We start from the raw sequence: 22,635 nt of genomic DNA, 5'->3' as shown, positions 1-22,635 counted from the left end.
AGAGGATGGGTAGGGGTAGTTAGGGGGGGGGCATTAAACTAGAAGGAGAGATGGATAGGTGAATGATAGAGATAGAGTACAGGTAAAGATAATGAGGGGGGGATTGCACATGGGTAATGACAAGGGGAAAACAATTCTTAAGAGGAACATCCAGGGAAAATTGTATGAGTTAATTTATATATATATATATATATATATATATATATATATATATATATAGTTTACTATCACAAGGTTGAAGCCCACAGTCATGCAATGCATTACCCCTGTAACATAATGTAGAAGGCTAAAATGCTGAAGACCACAATGTCCAAAACTCTTGAATACTGATATCACTACCAGTGTAAACCCAGAAACAAAGATGGGTCCTGAACTGGGGGGGGGGGGTCAAGTCCAAAAGTTCAACACTGATGTCTTCATAATTTTGTTCTTCTATATCATGTTTCTGTGATTATGCTTTTCAGGACTGTGGGTTTCATCCTTGTGATAGTAAACCTATATATTTATATATATATTTGTTTTTGTGTGTGTTTGTGTGTTTGTGAGAGAGAGAGAGTACATGATATTAAATAAGACAAGAAGTCGTTGTGAGTTCTTCAAGGGAGTAAGTTTGTTTTGATGGAAGAGAACACTAAGCAGATGTGAAATTTCCCCTGTTGGGTCATTCCAAAATGGAAAGAAGCATTAAGTGAACTTAAATTAAACATTTGAAGTGATTCGTAATTTGTGCAAGACAAAAGAAAAGGGTATAGAAAGAGTAAGCAGTGTAGAGTGGTACTGATTGGAGATTGCAGGGATAAGAGACCAACCAGAGCCTTGATTAAAAGGAGGAAGCATGGGTTAGGAGATACCTGCCATCAAGAAGTGGAAAGTGCAGTAAAACTAGAAGAAGGGAAATCCTAATCTGTGGCAGTATGGAAGGAGTTAATAAGTCAAAGTAATTAAGGTGACTGCAGGGACTTTCTGAATAGAGATTATTAGTGAGCAAAGACTGAAGAATAGATACGGCTAGAGAAGAACTGGAATGGTGTCAGATGGGAGCAAAAGTGCTGATTAAAGATACTTGTAGAGAAGAAAGGGTAGACAAGCAGATATGACAGAGTCTGACTGCATGGATGATTACAAATGTCAGGCTCTTGAATTGAAGTATTTGTCAGCTAGAGAGATGGTGTGTCCTGTGATGCCTTTTTTAAAGTGAAGAGGACAGTACAACTCATTCAAAGCATTGTTGTACTAGTATATAAGTGTAGACAGGAACAAATGAAGCAAGCATGTAAACCTTGCCTCGCACAAAACGTCATCATATCTTTTCCTAAAAATTCAACAATTTTCTTTAAATTACACTTTCTGCACCCATTTCCAGTGTGTGTATGTAATGAGACATTTCATCCAAAAAGCCTGTTTGGTTGTATGCTGGACATGCATATGCAGGAATACCCACATACAATAATCTGGACGTGTTGTTTCATGAATTCCAGTTTGTACTAAACCACAGACACAACAATATTAAATGCAGGGAGTAGCGTAGAAGTAATTTCATGCTCCACCAGCAGATATGTGCATTGTTTGGATCACAGAATAGCTGTTTGTGTAACTGGCTATAGATGATCCAGGTTCATATTCGTCTCACTAGAGCTGTAATCACTAGCATTAATGTTCTGCTGTTTTGTTTAATCTTGTGTGTATTTGATGGGAAAGAGTGCAGTGCAGAATTATTTTTTGTTATCCTTGCATCCCCTATTATGTTTTTTTTTTTACAAATTTCATTTGTTTCAGTTTCTTTTGTCTTTAAAATCAGTTTTATGCTCTCCCACAACCATACTTCTCAACTTGCAGACATTAAAAGTAGCAACAAAGGGCCTTGGAAAATAGGAATATCCAGCTAAAAATCTTGTCATTTAATTACCATAAAATCTGGATATAAAATAGAAAACAACTCTTCCCACCTCTAATAGGAATATAGCACACTACATATTAAAACATGTTAAAAACAGAGTAACCAAAATGATGGAAAAATATAAACACATTATCAAAGAGATTGTGTAAAATGTCCAAACTTTAATGAGCTCTATTGCAAAATTCTACTATACAAGGTCATTTATTTTTGCCTTAGGAAAAGGAAGTTGAAGGTCTGTTGGTAATGTAGTGTGGTTTTCTATATACTAGCAGCTTCAAAAATCACATTTGTTAAAGAAAACTCAGAAAATTGTGTGTAGGATAAATCAAGCCTGAAAAAAAGAGACATGCATCCAAAAATAGGTACATCCTAAATCAGGCCTGAAAGTAGAAACATTCCTCCAAAATAAGTTCTGCTCACAATGCCATTATTCATGCTTCACTTTAGGCGGCCTTACTCCTTAACAATCAGTTATTTTCCATCAGTAACTCCTGAAATGGGTATCATTTTGAACATGCTGCTATGTTCATAAAACCTACTGTTAATGAAAACATACCTTTTTTATACTAGAGTAATAGTCTATGTCAATACTAGTCTGAGCATCATTTTTACAATAATAATAGAGCATATCACTGTGCCATTTAGGGTTTTGAAATGGGGGTGTGCAAATAACTGATTTTAAAGGCACTGGAATAAAATGAGTCTGAAGAATGCTGGTACATTTTGATACTTAGAGAGCAAGGGATTGAAAAATATGAATGTTGCAGTGCTTTACTTGCCTTCTAAGTGCTAACAGCACCTGAGTTACATGTTTAACTGATAAGATTAGTTTTCAAGATTTAACATTTAATCACTCAAAAGCAAAAACAATGCACAAGCATTCCATTAAAGTACATACTGTTAAAAAATTATTTTGCTTGATGAAATGCACTGTGCCATGTTTAACCATATCATCTAAATGTGTTGTGTCTTTTTAGGGGCTAAAATTTAGCAGGGCACATGTCCAGTATAGGTGTTTTTTTGCCTGTAGATGGACCCCGTTGCAGTCTCTTCATAGCCCATCTTTTCTTGTCAGTGATATCACTGAGAGGCTGTCCATAAACAACAGGTCATAACCCCCACTCCCTGTTCTTTCTCTCAGACAGTAAGGGTTATAGTTTAAACCACGATTTTGACTTTCACTTTTGATCTACTGATACATTTTCCTCAAGCTTTTTTCCAAACTTATTTATATAGGTTCATAGGGTCATAGGTGTGTACTAGGCTAATGCCCTGGAGCCTTTACAGCCTAGCCCATAGGATTACCCTGGCATTGTGCCACCCGATCTTAGTTCCCAGTGCCTCTGTCGAGTAAAGCCACTGGAGTGATCCCTGGGGTGAATTTTCTATTTCCCATCCACTCTTCAAGATTTCTGTTGAAGAGGGCCAGTAAGATGCTCTGCTTGACATGCATGGGAAGTCTGTTCCATAGCATGTGCAGTCTCTGGGTTATGAACCTGTCCCTCCAGCATGTTCTGTTGATTGTGGTAATGAGGTTGAGGTATCTGGAGCATGTGGTGCGGAGGGATTGGGATTTCTTTAGATGTAGCATTTCTAACAGAGCTGGGTGAGACATGGCTTTGTAAGTAAACTAGAGATCCCCTCTAAGTAGGCAATATGAGACTGAGAATAGTTGGAGTTTTTGAATCTGTCTATAATAGGACAGATATTTAAGGCCTAGGATCCTCTTTGTGAGGTACTTCTGCGGCCTCTCCAGTTGTTGCAGGTGTTTAGTGAGGTACATACCAAATGGGACATTGTACTCAATGATAGGCCTAATGAGGGAAGAGTAGAGGGAGACAATGACCTTTTTATTACTGGATGCAAAACCCTTAGTAATAAGATGTGCCACATAGAAGGACTTTCTAACCACAGTGGCAATGTTGTGGTCAAAAGAGAGGTTGCTGTCAACCTGTGTTCCCAGATAGCTTATAATGGCTTCTGTGTTCAGTGGACTACCATCAATGTGGTAATTCATGGGAACTGGGTTTTTCCCAAAGGGGATGATGACACATTTTTTGGCATTGAGCTTAAGGCCATGGTTTTGATACCAGTCATTGGTCTCAGTGAGGTCTTTCTGTAGGATGTCAACATCACTTGGGGAGTTAATAATAGCTCCCAACTTGCAATTGTCTGTGAACTTTGTCAACCAGAGTCCCTTCATGTTGGCCAGGACTTCAGAGAAGTAAATACCAAACAGGAAAGGACCTAGGACCTAGGACCAAACACTGTAGGACTCCACTCGTGACTGGTCGGCAGTCTGACTTGGAGTCGGCTACTTTCACACTGTGGGTTCTACCTGTGAGCCAGTTTGCAACCCACCTAGTGATACTGGGTTTGATAGAAGTTGACCAAGTTGAGCAGGCATGATCTACCCTTCACAAAACCAAACTGTGTGGGATCCAGAGTTTGGAGATTCCCTATATCCTTGTTTATTAGGTCCATGATGATGTGTTCCATAGCTTTGCATATCAGACTTGTCATGCTAATGCGGCACGCATATGAGGTGCCAGTTCACTCTGTAGTTCATGTAGAACACAGCCAGGGATATTGTCAGGTCCCATAGAAGCTGCATTCTTGACCTTGGACAGTGCTGTTTTAACCTGTGCAGCAGTAATATAGGCTGCCTGGCAATCTACTGGTATTGTGACTGGTCCTTTGGGGGGTAAAGTTGGCACTGAATTTGTCGGCCAGTATATTGGCTATATCTGTTGGCTCAGTATAGGAGGTACCATTGTGCAGTAGCTCAGAGCCAATCTGGGTATTGCCGTGGAGATTTTTTACATAACTATAGAAGGCCTTGTGCTTGTCTTTGCTATCTGCTGCAATTTTGTTTTCATAGCTAGCTTTAGAGGATTTGATGAAGGAGTTTTTCCAGTCTTGGGACTTCACCTTATTCCACATCAGTTTCCTCCTTCTGTTATAGAGTTTGTTCATGGCAGGGGACCACTAGATTGGCTTTCTTTTACTCTTGGAGTGTGAATATTCTTTTATAACTGTCTTGGCACCCATTACCAAATATTACACATTTATTGGATAAAATCTTCACTTGTTTCTTTGTTTGACTGCTTTCCATTGGCTAAGACCTTAGTTTTTTTATTCCATAGATGCTGTTGTGAGCAAAGAAATATAGACCCCCTACTTTTAATTACAAGCATTTATTGACCTGTTTAACATTAATTCTGGCTGTCCCCAAAACACATCTTTAGGCAGTCCTCTCATTGTCATCATTAGTGGTAGTAATAATTACAGTAGCACATTTGCCATGTCTCCCTCAAATGAAATAGCAGTTCTAATCACAAAATGAGGTTGCTTTATGATTTATATATCAAAATAGTTTCATTTTAATGTACAAGATTTTCATCTAAAATTCAGCACTTTAGTTTTCCATCTAATTCCCAGAACTCTGCATGTATCTGGTTTAATACAACCACATTCTTGTGCAGCCTGCATTGAAAGTAAAGTTACCAAAACAAGTAAATGTTTTGTTTTATTTGAGTACATTTATAAAACCACCCTTCATTCATCCTTTAATTAACATATCACTCCTAACTCAAAAAATAAAAATAACATCATCACAAAACTAAAAGTCCCTTTTGATTCATACTTTCAAGATAATCTCTTCTTCTGCTACATAGATCTCTCCTTGAACTCCCTTATATTGCCATAATAATAATAATACACACATATAGTTAAACTCTACCAAGTGTTGTTATAACCCTGTTTTCAGAAACGGAGTATTCAAAACCAATCAGCTTTTGTTTTGAGAACACTGAAAATGTCACCCTTTTCCCCATTTATTTTATAACATTCTTCCACATGGGTAAACCTTGCCACATCACAAAGTCTTACCTTGTTCAATGTACGATAGGAAATGAGACGAAAAAAGAATCTATATAAAAAGGGTGCATCTCTATGACATATTCAATAGAATGTACAGAATAATCAGATGCTGACACCAAAGTAGGATGTTAACACTTCATACATATTCCTGTTTGATATAGCAGCTCTTTTATATTCACAATTGCCTTATCAGGATTGTCAAATGCCAAGGCTTTCTCAACCAAAAATACTTTTAAAGTAGAAGAAAAATGTAAATTGTAGTCTTTTTCACTCAAACTCCCTAGTCACTTCCTTAAAATGAGAATGGCTTTTTAGAGTTACGTCTGAATAACTCTGTTCCACAAACACCATTTTGACAGTTGCAGAACCCAATTGCCTCAACTTCCACACACTTGTGCTGTCACTCTCACAACAAGAAAAACAATTCATTCAGTTTGGACTTGGCTTTCCATATCTGATCTGTATTTGTGGCAGTGTCAGACACTTCACTGATGCAGTACCCATGTAATCCACAAATGGAATTCATTCTTTCATATTAACATCGCCTCCCAATTCATTTCCTTCTTTACCTTCCAAAACACGTTACGATCTTAAGTTACATTTCCATCCCTTGTTTTCCAGTCCACTGTAGGGTGACTCCATTTGATCAAGTCCTTTATCTATCTGCGCTGCCTTTTACCGAATCTCTGACATCTGATGGCTAACACACTACATCATGACCTCCTTGTCAGCATCTTCAGTAGCAGCAACTAACGACCTTTCCATATTGACTTAAAAAATTCTTATTAGATTCCATAAATCAGTTTATATTGCCTCCGCTTTGTTGATTATCTCACTAACATTCAGCTTAGAACAATTTTCTTCTCTGGGTGACATATGTTAAGAAATGTGGTGATTCAGTTATGACTTTCCCTGAAAATACTCACGTTCTAGAATTTCAATCCATTTTCCATTGGTAAATACTTTAACTGCTATACATACGAAATCAGTGTCAAATAAACTGTTTTATACCATTATGAAGAGGTTTTCACTGGTCATCAAGACAGGCATTCTGGGAAACTGCCCAGCTTTGAGCACTGCCTTGCATGTGCCTCCATCTTCCCTTCATACATACAACTTTGTACTCATTTTTACTGGATGAATGACGTGCTGAATGAGTGCCTCTGAAGAAGGTATGTCAGATACATTTCAGCTACCCTAAGGCCTGCGCAGATCTTTGAATGCTTCTTGTACACAGAATGGGTGCTGTCCTTTCTGCCCTCCCACCATCACCACTCCCTTAGTATTTGATGGGGCTGCTCTTTCTGTTTATGCACAACAACCTTTGTTGTACTGTGACATTAGATCTTCTCTTCTTTCATGAGGAAAAACTAAGGAAGAGACATCTGTCTGGTCATCCTTTTACATGTGTTCACTCTCTTGTCACTGATGAAAAGGATGAAACTTCATGTATGAGACATATCCTGAGGAAACTGCTCTGAGGTCTTAACTTAGAAATCCCCCTTCAGGTAGTTACCACAGCTAGCCTATTCCATGACTGGCTGTGATGCTACCATAATATGAGCATGGAAGAAACATTTCAAACAAAAGCAGATATGCAGAACCACATGAAAAATGTTTAAAATGTTTTTGTTACTCTTTTTGAATGCACTCTTCTATTTGTTTTTCAGATCTGATAAATATATGTTAACAGTAAGTTAATATTTGTGGAGTGGGTGGTTCATCGTTAGAATCCATAAAGCCGTAAAGCAAATAAGTGAGAAAAAAACAATAGGATCGGGGGGGGGGGGTGTAGAGTAACACAGCATTAACCCTGCCATCCACTGAGGGTAGGTTCTGTCTTCAGGTTTTGACTTGAGTCACTTGTCTGCTGCAAAGAAAGGAAGATCAGTTTTGACCCAGTTGTTTCATTTCTGAGGGAAGCACTTTGTTCTGCTGTTTGAATGTTATCTGGTAGAAGTTGGAAGATAGCACCTTGAAATAGTAGCAAAAGGGGGGGTTGTAACAGGATTTTTACATGCATCCTCTTCCCACATATGCAGATCATTCAGACCTTAAATAGTAAACAAAAAATGCAGAAAACAGCTGTTTAATACATTGCAGACCCTATTACTTTCCTGTTATCCTGACTACTGGATACAAATAGGTAAATTAAGTAGTCAATTAGAAACTAGAAATTTTCTGTAAAATGTGAATGTCTATTTAATTTTTTCTTAGAGGTATGTATGACATGTATTTGTCAGATGAGGTCTTCAAGAGGTCAATGTTTTTAGCTAGGTTATGCAGAATATGCTTCAGAAACAGTCTCTGGTTTGCTTTCTGCAACAAGAAACCTGTGGAGCCTTTGTGAAGAGGATCTCTATTTTATCATGCTGGGAAGGATGTTTCTGATATCCTTTATACCATATGTGCAAATGAGTACCATCATCTTCAGTACAGAGGGTCACTGCCCTCTGACCAACACATTGTCTAAACAATGAGGGACTGGGATATAAGCTAGGTAAACTTCACAAAATAGAAAGTACTGTAATTATTATTATTATTTTTTGTATTTGTTTACTGGGAAAGTCCAACTGGGCCATGGAAGACCCCCTAGGAGAAAAATCTCTAAAATGTGTAACTCTTCAGAACATATGCATCTTTTTGAAGTAGCAGTTACATAAACATAATAGCATATCAAGTTGAATACAAGTACAATGCATTCACAGTGTTTGCAGTTGTGGGAATACATAAACCATATATACAATTGTGATAATAAATTGTGATAGTAAACCAACACTAAGCTGTTACACAAAAGCAAAATTTAGACTTAATTGAAATAGGAAAATATGGCAAAAAAAAAAAACAAAAACTTTAGAATATGGTGATAGGGTGATATGATACTTTGATAGCTATTTGGCCAAATTTATTATCACATACTTAGCACTATTTAGGATATATTAACTTTTACAGACTAGGCAACCTGTTAAAACAGCAGAGTACTTTAGTTTAGTTAGTTTTATATTAGTTTAGTTTAAGTTTAAATTGTGTCTATAGTAAGTTAAAGAAGGACTTTACTGGTATTGTTTGAATTTGAGATTTAGCTAAGGGGGGGGGGGTTGGAGCATTGACATAGCCAAGTGTTGATTAATAAAACTCTTAGCTTAGCTTTGAAGGCTTGATGATATTCATTTTAATGAGAACTTCATTGTTCTGTTATTGCAGTCTTTACCCCTCCTGTATCTGTGTCCAATAAATGTTTTTTTTTTTTTGTAGTGACTTGCCTTTCCTTGCCTTTCAAATTGTGTAATAAATATGTTTTTTTGCAGGGTAACCAAGGAGAACGAGGCCCACCAGGCCCACCAGTAAGTTTTTTTTTTTCATTTATTGTCTGCAGTTCCTCTGTGACAACGGAATGAGTGCTGCAAATGGCACATTGCTAGCTTTTTTTTTTTTTTTTTTTTTTTTTTTTTGCTGCTGAAGCAAGTTTTCATTTAATGCATTCATGTAGAAGAGCATTAAGAATTTATGATATTTGTGAGAGTGATTTCTAAGTTCCAATGTAAGTTAGTATACATATCATTCATGGTGGCTTGTTCTCCATCAGATGTCTATTAATATGCAGCAGCTACATCATGCCAGTTTTCTACACCCACTACATACTTAGCTGCTGTCTATTAGCAATATGGAAAACAGTGCATGTGGGTAAAATACAGAGTGTGCCCACTCACCCTATAAATGAAAAAAAAAAAACTGGAAATGGAAATCTAACTTGAAAGGGTTTATGTCTGGAAAATTAACATCTTCATGTTATTTATTTATTCAAAATGCACCACAAAAGCTTCTGCATTGGTGCTTTTAATGCCATTATTTCCCTACTTGGTACTGCAGTCTCAGTTTGTAATCAGACTGGACTTGAATGGAACCAGCAGTAAATAGCATCAGAATGAATGTGAATAATTTCAGGAGTAAAACAAACTTCACATTACTGTTATGCCATCATCTGTTTCCTTACACGAGAGTAATCAGTCATTATGTTGCTGTTTATTTGATTTCAGTTGTATAATTACTTTTAGCACATATCAGGCAGTGTTGTGGCAGAGCATTAGTGCATAGCCTAAAACAAGAATGAAATGTATGACAAAATTGTTGCTGTACTGCTGTATATTTTGTGTGCGGTATGTGACATAACCACTTTAGGTCAGTAATCAAGGAGCCTGAATCCTCACCACTGACACGGGAGAGGGATGTTCACTTGGAATACAAATGGATAGTCAGTATTTACAGATACAGATCTCTCTGCATCAAGCACAGTTTCCCTTAGGAGCACACAGGGAACACACTCAGTCCAGGGTCTGGGTTTCTGTCTCTGTTTCTCCCCAGGTCCCCAGTAAGGCTCTCCACTGACACAGAGTTAAGTCCTCAGCTGAGTGCCCAAGCAAAGACCTCTAGCACTCTCTGTGTGAAACCAGTGCTTCAAGTCCCTGCTCCAAGGAGCTAACACACACACACTGTGAGATTACACACACACACACACACACACACACACACACACACACACACACACACACACACACACACCTGGGAAAGTGTCAAAGAAAATACTTCAAAAGACCAAAAGCATAAGGTTCACTTCAGGTATCTTTATTCTTGCGCAAGGAGACAAAAAATGCAGATACAGAGTTTGTCTGACTAAAATCAGGAAGTGTCACAATTATTATACCTTTCTTTCAAGGCATTGCCCACTACAGCTGACGTAGCAGACCACCAGTTCACATTTCTGTTATTTTACAGATGTCTCTCACATTTCTAGCTGACTCTTCAAAGTTTAAAAAAGATTTTTCAGTAAACAGGATGGCCTTGACGACCACCGGTCAATTATAACTTTCTTGCTATGTGATGTTACAAGTCTAGGCACTATGGCTAATTCAAGCACAATGCAAGTACAGATTTCTGAAGCAGTTCATTGTTTATAGTATCTAACTTTCTTGCAGCTTGTGCACTTTTTCATTAGCACGAACAGAGCTTATTGTCCATAATGAATGGATCTACAGAAATTATTATTATTCTCCATTTAATTTCCTGACCTAGCAGAAAATCACCTACTTTCCAGTACATTTCCAAAGCATAAACATGTATTTTGCTGTGTTAGCAAACTAGGTCAGAGTGCATCTTGCAGTGTCAGAAAGCACAATTTTAGAAAAGCATGTTTTCAGTTTCAGATATAACTAATGCTGCATATAGAATAAAAACATGTTAATCTTCCCTTATTTAAAATAAGCATTAAACACATATGTTAATAGATATTTTTCTAACATTTCCCCCCTGTTAATACTTTTTATTCCATTTCAAAAGCATAAACAGTTTGTTTCTTCTCCTAACCTCTTCCTTTGAGGATTTGCAGCTAAGAGAGTCATTCAGTTTAAACTTATGAAAGTGTTTCCTTTTTCAACAGTTCTTCAATTTCAGTACTTTGATACAAAGTCTCAGAAACTGACATGTCTATAAAATCTTTGATTAATTTTTTCATGCAGGGAATACCACAGCAAATACATGCTCCTAACAAAAGTAATCCCACACAAATGGCAATCAGGATGTTCATTAGGATGGAACCCCACCCCCCAAACAAATTCTGGAAAAAGTCCATCAGTGGGTTCGGGCCTGGCCTGGTCATGTCTGACACTTGCTGAATCACTTCCAAATGATCGTTGATTTCGTGTTTATTGTCGGGAATGTACGAACAACACTCGTCTTTGATTAAAGCGCACGTACCACCTCTCGCCGCTAGGGTGAAGTCAAGAGCCATGCGGTTTTGAAGCACCACAGTTCTCATTGCATTCAGTTCATCAGTCATTAACTCAAGAGCAGAAAAAGATGCATTGCTCATGACCTCGAGAAGTTTGGATAGCTTTCTCAGTTCCCAAATTGATTTAACTGCACCATATGCAGGGGCTATGCTAGCCCAGGATATGATAGTGTCACTCAAGTCCATGTGTGCTAGTTTACTCTTGACTTTCACGGAGTTATGGTTTCTCCAGCCTGCTACGATCTGTCCCATCGGATTCTCAGGTTTCTTGATTGGATTTTCAGGGTTTTTTTGCGACGTCTCTGATGTTTCGAATTCTCCCATGAGGCAAAGCTGTAGTGTGTCGTATGACCAGGACCAGGTAACCCAAAAAACAACTGCTGGACCAATTCTCAGGCAACCATTTGTATGCCTTTTTCCCCACATATGAAATAACAGTTTTCTACCTTAGTATTGATATTCACCTTCCCTGCATGAAACATTTTCTTATCTATAATAGACAGTTGCTTTAAAATAACAGGATTATGTTGTATATCACTGACAGTTTTATGCAAGGACTCAAAGTATGAGTCATAATCTGCATCACAAATTGTTTCTGCATTTTTAGCATTTTTAGGTTTAATATAACATTTATAAGAAACCGTTACATTACATTTGCTCCAACCTACTTGAATCGTGTCATTCTTAAAAAAACATACAATTCCTGTTTGTGTAACAGGTAGGAATAATGCAATTTTGTCTCTAGATTTTACAGGTGTAGTCTCAAAAATCAAGTTTTCCCAGGTCTCATTGACCCCTAGGGGGACAGCAGCCATCAATAATTCCCTGTATCCTGCTGGTATAGCTGTGCAAATCCAACAATTTGAAATATTAAAAGTCTCAGCATACACATATTTGATTGCTTGGTAAGTGTTAAAGTTCGGATGCCAGTCTATGAGTGTTGAATCACGTTTGTTCAGTCTAGCTGGTGTGGCTGAAGAAAAGAAAGGCCACAGCAAAAGCCACAGCAAAAAGAACATTGTCACTAATGCAGTTATTAAGATGATTATGCAACACTGCTGAAGTCGTTCAGCATTTCTATTATCACTGGGTCTTGTCATTCTACTGCTGCTGTGTGTTAGCAAGAGTTTTATCAAGTTCAAAGTTTTTGACTAGTTTACAGTGTGTCAAATGAATTCAAGATGAACGTTCTGCAATCTTGACTGCTGTGGGCGTGCTCAGCAGTACTTGATACGGACCTTCCCACTTTGGTGTCGTCCAATTCTTCTTTTTGATTGTCTTCACCCAGACCCAAGTGCCTGGGGCTACTGCTACTTCAGATGGCTTGGTTTGGTCTTTATCTGAAACAGAATTAAACTGTAAAAGATGTTTGTTATTCAGCATACTCCTCATATACTCTGCAAGTGTCCAATCTGCTTCCTGGTCTGCAGGCATGAGAGGTTTCCACTGAGGTATATATTAAGCTCTTCCGAAAATCTTTTCGAAAGGTGTCAATCCTTTTGCATTCGGAACAGTTCTCATGCTCAACAGTGCCAGGGGCAAACAGTACACCCACTTCTTCTGTGTATCAGCTATGAGTTTTTTAAGCTTATTCTTTAAAACTCCATTGTGCCTCTCTACTAACCCTGCAGATTGAGGGTGATATGCACAGTGATGTTTTAAAGAAATCTCAAAATACCGGCTCAACTGTTGCATAGTTTGGTTAACGAAATGTGTACCATTGTCACTGTAGATCCTTTCCGGTATGCCAAATCTAGGAATAATTTCTTTAACTAGGGTCTTTGCAACAGTGGCTGCATCTGGTTTACTAGTTGGAAAGGCCTCCACCCATTTGGAGAACATATCCACAATGACAAGGCAGTACTTTTTATTTTCACATTTGCTCAATTCTATGAAATCCATACAGATAGTATGAAACGGATACGGTGGTGTAGGGAAACTCCCTTGCTTGGGCTTTAACGCCCCTTGTGCATGATGTTTATTACAAGTGTGACATGACAGGCAAAATTTTTTAGTGTAGTTTGTAAACCTGTACGTAGCAAATACCCTATTCACTAACTGTACCATCCTCCCTGTTGAGACATGGCTCTGCCCATGGCTCAACAAAGCTGCATATCTAAGTAAATTAGACGGTAATATCGGTTTTCCCTCTTTGGAGAAGTACAGCCCTTCCTTGAGAATTGCTCCTCGTTTTTTCCATTTTTGTTTTTCAGCTTCTGTAGTAAGTGTCTGCATTGTTTTCAACATTTCTAAGTCTAAAATCTCAAAAGGTTGTAGTTCCTCGTTCAAAAGAAATGCTTCTGAGGCTGCTTGCTTTGCAGCTGTGTCAGCTCTCGCATTGCCTTTTGAAATCCTATCTTGTTGTTTTGTATGAGCTATGCATTTACAAATAGCTACTTTCTGAGGCAACTGAATAGAATCTAACAAATCTAAAATAAACTGTGCATGGTTAATCGGTTTGCCAGTAGATGTCACCATTCCTCGATTCTTCCACTGTTGTGCAAAAACATGTACAGTAGAAAAAGCATACTGGCTGTCTGTAAAAATGTTTATGCTTTTACCCTTTGCTAAGGTACATACCCGTGTCAAGGCAATCAACTCTGCTGCTTGTGCAGATAAGCTATGTGGTAGAGGTTTCCCTTCTACAATCTCAGTATCTGAAACTACTGCATAACCTGTTAGGTTCTGTCCTGTAGGACTTCTTTTGCATGAGCCATCCACGTAATATGTCACCTCGGCATCATCCAAGGGAACATCCGTGAGGTCTTTTCTAGGCAGTGTCTTTTGCTCAATTACCTGCAGGCAGTTATGGGGTGTGCCATCCACAGGAGTTGGGGGCAAGGTAGACGAATTCAAAGTAGTACATTGTTCAATTGTCATGTGAGGTTGGCTCAGCAATATAGTCATACAAGAAAGATGCCTAGCAGGGGAAAGATATGCTACTTTTTCTTGCAGTAAAATGATTGCGACTGCATGAGGCACTCTCAATGTGAGAGGGTGGAATAACACTACTGAGGCTGAAGCCTGCACTGCCATTGCAGCTGCAACTATTGCTTGTACACAGTGGGGTAGAGACCGCGCCACTGGGTCCAGTTGTGATGAATAATAAGCAATGGGGTGTTGTTTGTCCCCATGCTGTTGAGTCAATACTGATGTCATATAACCTTGCTTGCAATCTACAGTTTGGAAAAAATGTTTGTGATAATTTGGTAATCCTAAAACTAATGATGATGCTATCAATTGTTTCAGTTTGCAGAAAGTTAATTCTCCTTCTGGTGTCCACTGTATTAAATCTTGTGCTGCCATAGGTTTCTTAAAAATCAGGTCGGTTAAAGGTGCAGATTCCAAAGCATAGTTTGGGATCCAGCTTCGACAAAAATTAGTCGTACCCAGAAAGGACATCATTTCCTTCTTGGTTGTGGGTTTAGGCGCTTGTAAGATCGCTACTTTTCTGTCCTCATCTAATGTTCTGCCATCTTTGGATATTACATATCCAAGGTATTTCACTTGTTTTCTCCAAAGCTGCAATTTATTTTTGCTTCCTTTGTGTCCTTCAACTGCTAGGAATTTTAATAGTGCTATAGTATCTTCCTTACAATCTCGCTGGGTAGGGGCGACCAGCAGGATGTCATCAACATAAAGTAAAATTTGACTACCTCTCGGTGGGATAAATCCTGCTAAATTACTTGCCATCTCTTGTGAGAATATCGTTGGGCTTTCACTATAGCCCTGTGGTAGTCGCGTATATGTATACCGCTTCCCCTGAAATGTAAATGCAAACCAATACTGGCTGTCAGGGTGTATCGGTATCGAAAAGAACGCGTTGCTGATATCTACCACAGAAAAATACTTCTGTTGAGGTTTTAAATCATTCAACAAGGTATGTGGATCTGGCACCGTAGGTGCTCTTGGTATTACTGCGTCATTTACAGCTTGTAAATCTTGGACCATACGCCATTCTCCGTTTGCTTTTTTAACTGGGAATAAGGGTGTATTACATGGCGAATCAGAAGATTCCACCAGTATTCCCTTCTTAAGTAAAGCTGCTATGATTGGTTTAATACCTGCCTCTGCCTCTTTTGTGGTCTAAATGCTGACTCTGGTGTGATAGTAACTGGTCCTGCTGTGCGAATAAGTCCTACGTCTGACTTTCCTGTTGACCAGAGAGTTTCTGGTATGTCTAACAAAGCTTTTTCTTCCTCTTCTAATAAGAGGGCTTCTCAGCTGTCTTTGCTGGACTGCAAGTGTACAGCTGGATGTGTTTGTGTTATCCAGTTCAGTTTCTGTCTTTGTATTCCCTGTTCTGACAGTTCTGATTCTGTCTGTTTTTCCCATTTTGTGATTTTTTTTCTCCTAGGTTTACCCATTTCAAATCTTCCTCTTTAGTTAAACTAACATGCGGTATTAGATTCGATTTGTAAAGTGGAAAGAACTCCTGGGGTAATGAACTGCTAACTACACTGTTCCCTTTCATGTCCCAGTACAAATTACACAGTACTAATCTGTTTGCATGATTTCTAAACAATTCTTGTTCATATTCTTTGTCAGGTCCTGGTGTATTACAATAATACAGAGTACAGTGCAACAGGTGTTGTATGTCAATACAAAGGGAGGGGAACTTACTGATAGCTACATTCATTAACTCTTCAGTTACTGCTCCAGGGCCAGTCGTAACTAAGTCCTGGCTGTACCAGTAAAATGTCTCACCTTCCGTTTGTACTGCAAAAGTATTAGTTTGTCGCTGTGCTTCCATACCCTGCATGGTTGGAACTAGTGCTATGCCTAATAGTTGCATAAGATCTCTGCCCAAAAGGTTCAATGGGCATTTTGCAGAAACAACAATTTTGCTTTTCTGGGTTAATCCTGAAACAGGATCTGTTATTGTAATGTTATGGGAGAGAGGCTCCCGATACAGCTGTCCATTAGCTGCTTTTACTAGTATAAAGTCATGTGATTCTGAATTTTCTGGTAGTTTGGAGGGGTGTACCAGGGTTTGTGATGCCCCTGAATCGCACAAAAATTTGACTTCCCTCCCTTCTACCAGGAGTGTCACTTATGGTTTTGTGTCAGCTAGATAGAGCTCTAAGCTCAGTAAGGCTAGGTCTAATATTTCGTTTTCTTTACTATCGGTAGCTTTCTGCACTTCCTCTATTATCGCATTCTCTGCTCCTTCTATCACATTCTCATTTGTCCTTTCTCTATTATTCCTATCTAGTGATTCCTGACTTTCATATAGTCAGTCCTCACCTTCATCGTTTTTGTCTTCCACTGCTGCCTTCTTATTTTTCTTGCAATCCCTTGCCAAGTGTCCCTTTTTCCTGCATTTGAAGCACTCACCTCTTTTCTTTCTCCCTTCAAAGTCCTCTGATCGCTGATCAGATTGTTTGTTTCTCTGGGCATTCTTTTTGCCCTTTTGTCCAGACTGTACTAAATAAACTTCTCCATCTTCCACAGCAAATTCTTGGGCTTTCTTTTTCTTTTTGTTATTAAAATGCCTTTTGGCATGTCTAGCATATTCAAGCAGTGATTCTAATCTGCTTGTACGATGGTCTACCATATGTTTAGTAATGAAACTACTTATGGGTGCAATACAGCCTTTCAAAAATGCATTCTTTAACTGCTGCTCATATGGGGAATCTTGTGTCTGGTCTTCAGGCACCTGCATTTCACAGTGATTGTTAAAACATTCTAATAATCTGGCAAAATATCTATCAACAGTTTCACTTTCTTGTTGGATGCATTGATTAATGCAAGTCCAGTATGCCCTAGGCTTCCATTTCTCAGAAATTCGGTCTGTCAGACCTTTCACTCTGTTATCTAGTTCTGTGCTGCTATGTGGGAGGGGCCTAAGTGCAGTGTCATGGGGATTCCAGTTGCCACTGATCATGTGCCAATCTGGACCTACTATTTGTCTGACTACTTTTTCTACTTCCTCTCCGTTTAAGTGATAACTTAATCTCATGCCCTGTAAGTCTTCTAAGAACGTTCTAAAATTAACTTTTGGATGGGGAATTCCCTCTGTGGCTTTCCAGATGTCTTCCGGTGTCCAGGGTCTGTATACTAAGAGAGTTGGGTCCTGCCCTTCTTGTCCTGCCTGAGGATTTGGTACTTCTATGAGTAGGCATATCTCTTCTTCACTCATAACCCGTGAATTTCCATTCATTTGATATAATTCAATATCCCCTTTTAAATTACATGTTTGAGACCTAGTCTCGATAGGATCTCTAACAAACGGTAGTGGTTTTATAGGAATAACTGGATATCGTGGAGGTGGGCCAGTTTGTTCTTTTGCTTCATATTCCGGTAAGGAAACCGGAACCAGAGGGGCCGATGCTATAACTAAGTTATTATCCTCTTTGTCTAGAAACATTGCTTTTGAATTTTTATTCTTTTGTTCTCTTCGGTCGGTTTGCTTCCTCAATCCACCTGTGTGCCTGAGGAACTCCTAATTTACACTGTTTTTTACCCGACCTTTAGAATCGGTTTTTAACTGTCTAATAAGTTTGATAAGCGGGGATCTTTCTAGTTTCCCATCAAATTCATATTTATTAACCCATTTAGTATAATATCTAACGTTGTCGGCGCATTGTGATTGCATATATTTTGCGTCTTCGGTTAACGGTGGGCTTTGGGGTCTTTTCGTTTTTGTGCACGTATTACCCATTTTGTTCTAACCTTTTAAATGTTATGTAACCCTTTTATTTTTAATGTGGTACCACCAAGTGTTTACAGTCTCTTCAGACTACCTGCCTACTTATTCTGTTTCCCTGATCTATGACAAGATAGCAATATTTCTGTCCCTAAATTTTAACAAAATTCTCACAGAACAAATACAATCAAGTCCCTGATCTAAAACAGAAAAAAGTAGATTCACCCTACCTGAGCCTCAGCGATTGGTCACTCACTGTTCAAACAAAACCCGCCTTCAGTTGTAGATCAGAAAAGTGGCTGGCCTCTTTTGCATGACAATTCAGTCGGAGGTCTTTCAATGAAGAAGATCCGATGTGGTATCTTCCCTGTGCAGTTTCATGCCACCTGGCCCATCTGATCCCAGGCTAAACGAGGGTTTCCAGTCCGAAGGACCAAAAAAAATGTCAAAGAAAATACTTCAAAAGACCAAAAGCATAAGGTTCAGTTCAGGTATCTTTATTCTTGCGCAAGGAGACAAAAAATGCAGTTACAGAGTTTGTCTGACTAAAATCAGGAAGTGTCACAATTATTATACCTTTCTTTCAAGGCATTGCTCACTACGGCTGACGTAGCAGACCACCAGTTCACAATTCTGTTACTTTACAGATGTTTCTCACATTTCTAGCTGACTCTTCAAAGTTTAAAAAAGATTTTTCAGTAAACAGGATGGCCTTGACGACCACCGGTCAATTATAACTTTCTTGCTATGTGATGTTACAAGTCTAGGTACTATGGCTAATTCAAGCACAATGCACGTACAGATTTCTGAAGCAGTTCATTGTTTATAGTATCTAACTTTCTTGCAGCTTGTGCACTTTTTCATTAGCATGAACAGAGCTTATTGTTCATAATGAATGGATCTACAGAAATTATTATTATTCTCCATTTAATTTCCTGACCTAGCAGAAAATCACCTGCTTTCCAGTACATTTCCAAAGCATAAACATGTATTTTGCTGTGCTAACAAACTAGGTCAGAGTGCATCTTGCAGTGTCAGAAAGCACAATTTTAGAAAAGCATGTTTTCAGTTTCAAATATAACTAATGCTGCATATAGAATAAAAACATGTTAATCTTCCCTTATTTAAAATAAGCATTACACACATATGTTAATACATATTTTTCTAACAGAAAGGCTAGCACAGATTTGCCCACTGTGCCCCCTGCTGCCCAGACTACACTGCCATCAGGCACTACAAAGCCAGCTACCTAAGCCTCTTGCAAAGGTATCCAATTATACTGAGTAGAACTAATATTAATACAAATGGTAATGTTGACCAAACAGCAAGGCTTTCCAGAGTGGCCAGAGTTATTACCAAGTAAATATATGTAAATACTCTCAAAACTTAAATATTTTCTAAAAAAGACCAGCCACAATCGAAAGTTTAAATGTATTTAATAATAAATAATAAATGAACATGAAAATACAAAATATCTATTTACAGTAAACACAGAATTTCAATCACAGGAAATATTACCACAATAACATAGCTGAAAAGATTCACACAGTTACAGAAATACAATACTTAACTATTCTATAATTTCATGACTAATCTAAAGAGTACTAGTCCTTGGTCACTTAGTAGCGCAAGGCAAGATGAAGTAGGTGAGCGGTCTTCCTTCTTGGTCAGGTTTCAAAAACAGAGTGCTCAGTCTGACTGAGAGACTTCTCAATATTAGATCTAAGTATTATCTGAGAGTTGATTACATTGACATAACATCTGGTCATCTGACTTCTGGTTCCCATGCAACCCCCATTTCTAGAAGCTGTCAGGATTTAGCACCTAAATATTACCATACACACAGATAGAGCTTTTCACAGATCTGCTGCTGTTCCTGGAAGTCATAAACACTTCTATTCCTCCTACAGAGATAATAAGCCAGGCTTCTCGCATACATTTTTGTCTCTTGCAGCAATCAGAACTGTAAGATACAATCTTTATGGCATAATTTAATTTCAGCTATTTTTTTTTCAAAGTTTGCTGCAGCTGGATTGTGATTAACCTAATCTCTTCCAGTATCCTCTGTTAAAACATGTACATTTAATTCAGTTACAATAATACATGTGCATTTCTTTTCTTTACAGCAGGGAACACTGTTGATACATTTTTAAACACAAGCATCTGTACAAAGTTTGATACACAAATTACATAAAATTCTTTACAAAACTCCAGCTAGCTTATGCTGGCATATGTTACACATCCACTGTACTACTTCTCCTGGAATGGTTGGTAATACCTCAAATCATCACACAGTCGAATATCAAGCACATTTCCTAATGCCTGTAGGTATAATCATCAGTCAGTATAATATAGCAATGTCTATGAAGTGGCTTTTGTTGTTTGGGTATAATCAGAGACATAGCTAGGGAAGGGAGGAAGGGGGCCATGTCTCAGGGTGCAAGGTGTTTGGGGACACAATTAGCTCATGTTCATCAGTCTTAAGTACATTACTGGCATTCAGAACTGAAAATTTCCAGTCAGGATTGAAGCAATTTAGTACTCTGTGTGTGATATAAATGAGATGCAGCAATTTTTTTTTTCTGTAGATGGGAGAATGTCACATGACACTAGAATTGCTAACTTTGGCTCTGTGTGTAATCATAAAAGCTGAAAATAAAACCAGGTATAGCAGTTTAGAAGTAGTCATCATCTGTCATATTTATAATTTTAAAATTAGACATTGAACAGCAGAAAAGCAATAATGACATTCAATGTGCAGGGCAGTCAAATAATTGGAGTTGCATCCACAAGTTGCATTCCCAAGGCTAGGGATGTGCAGATTAACTTTCAGATATCATGCAACCATTATTATTACTAATTTCAACTGTGCTTTTTACAGAACTAGGAAATGGACACTAAGAGTGGTTATTATTTCTGCTGCTTGCTGCTTAATGGGATGGAATATCATTAGTTTAATCACTATGTACGCTGTTATTTTACAGTCTGAATTATCCCTTGTAAAAATAGCTGTCCGTTAAATATTTAATGTTTAGAAATTGTTGTCTGTAGCGGTCTTTCATTTGTCATTGCTGTTTTATTTCCAATAATTAACAATATTTCCTTTTTTATTTCTTTTAAAGGGTTCAACTGGCCTACCTGGCCCCCAGGGACCTGTTGGAATCAAGGTAACTGTATGAACTGTGTCCTCAAAATGCATCAGCTCTAGTGGACCTGCTGTAGGTAGCAGTCCCAATGAGCTGAACAAGGAAATATAATGTAGCAAATTTCAAAGATGTATTCATCCTGGCAAAAGCAGTCAGGTGCACTTTGGTAGTATTATAGTAAGGAATACGTTTCATTCTCATGAGTTTTTGAGATTGATTTAAAAATTAATACAGGATTTATTATTATTATTATTTAACAGTGTTTGACACAATTCCCCACTCAGGAATAGTAGAAAAGCTAAATAAACTGGAAATAACCCCCCTATACCACCTGCTGGATTGCCATCTGGCTCACAGATAGGGAACAGATAATCAAAATAGGGTAAGTTACCTCCACAAAGAGACCAGTCACCAGTGGAGTCCCCCAGGGTTTAGTGTTTGGATCTCTCCTGTACGGCATCTACTTTTCTGAAGTATAAGCAAATACCAAAGGGCTCTGGTTGACTAAGTTTGTAGATAACTCCAAACTAGGAGCAGCTATTGAATTCCCAGAAGACTTAGCCATCCTACAGCAAGGGTTGTCTAAATAAATAACTAGTGTCAAAATCATGGTCTGAAAATAAATGCCAAAAAATGCACTGTCATATCCTTTGGGCACGAAAATTTTATTTCAATTGTAACCGCTTTCACGGTAGTACAATACCGCTTCATCAGACCATTTAAATGCATGCAGGTCACTCCACAACATGTACAAATATGACTCTGTCATTGTCCATGTTGATGTGAACGACCTAAGATGTACCTCCCTGGACTACATGAAAAGAGACATAGAGGAGCTGTCCGATCTTGTAGCCCAGGCAGGTATGACCCTAGCCCTGAGTAGCATCCTGCCATCACCCAGAATGATACCACAGTACAAAGACAAAATGACTGACTTCAACAATTGGCTAAGCTTCTGGTGTCATCCTAAGTGGATCCAGTATCTGTCTGCCTGGGATGACATGATCGACAGACCACCATGCTTTGTCAGAGATGACCTGCACCTGTCGCCCTTGGGATTCCGGATACTGGCTAAGGCTCTTGTCACCCCAAAGAGCCTTTTTTAGCAAGGTTCAAATGACAAATTCACCACCGTAACAGGTACAAGCAAGCAAAATCTGAGGGTAATGCTACTCAGTGCTAGAAGTCTAAACCTCAAAATGCACTCACTCAAGGCACTCCTTAAAATGGAGAACATCAACATCTGTGTAGTGACAGAGATCTGGTTCAAGACTCC

General features: G+C 38.5%; 1 protein-coding gene across 3 annotated transcripts in view; it reads left to right on the top strand.

The window, feature by feature from the left end:
- LOC122807296 (collagen alpha-1(VII) chain-like) overlaps positions 1–22,635 on the top strand; it is a gene marked incomplete at its 5' end in the record, with an annotated part of 1,562,855 nt that overhangs the window by 899,799 nt on the left and 640,421 nt on the right. For all 3 annotated transcript variants that reach the window (XM_044078425.1, XM_044078422.1, XM_044078423.1), the window contains 2 exon segments: positions 9,088–9,123; positions 21,336–21,380. In XM_044078425.1, the coding sequence (XP_043934360.1) occupies positions 9,088–9,123; positions 21,336–21,380 (81 nt within the window).

The sequence above is a fragment of the Protopterus annectens genome, chromosome 7.part0 (genome assembly GCF_019279795.1).
Source record: "Protopterus annectens isolate FY-2018-M chromosome 7.part0, PAN1.0, whole genome shotgun sequence".
Lineage (NCBI taxonomy): Eukaryota > Metazoa > Chordata > Ceratodontiformes > Protopteridae > Protopterus > Protopterus annectens.
Note: the sequence above shows the minus strand (reverse complement) of the source record. Positions and strands in the feature narration are given on the sequence as shown.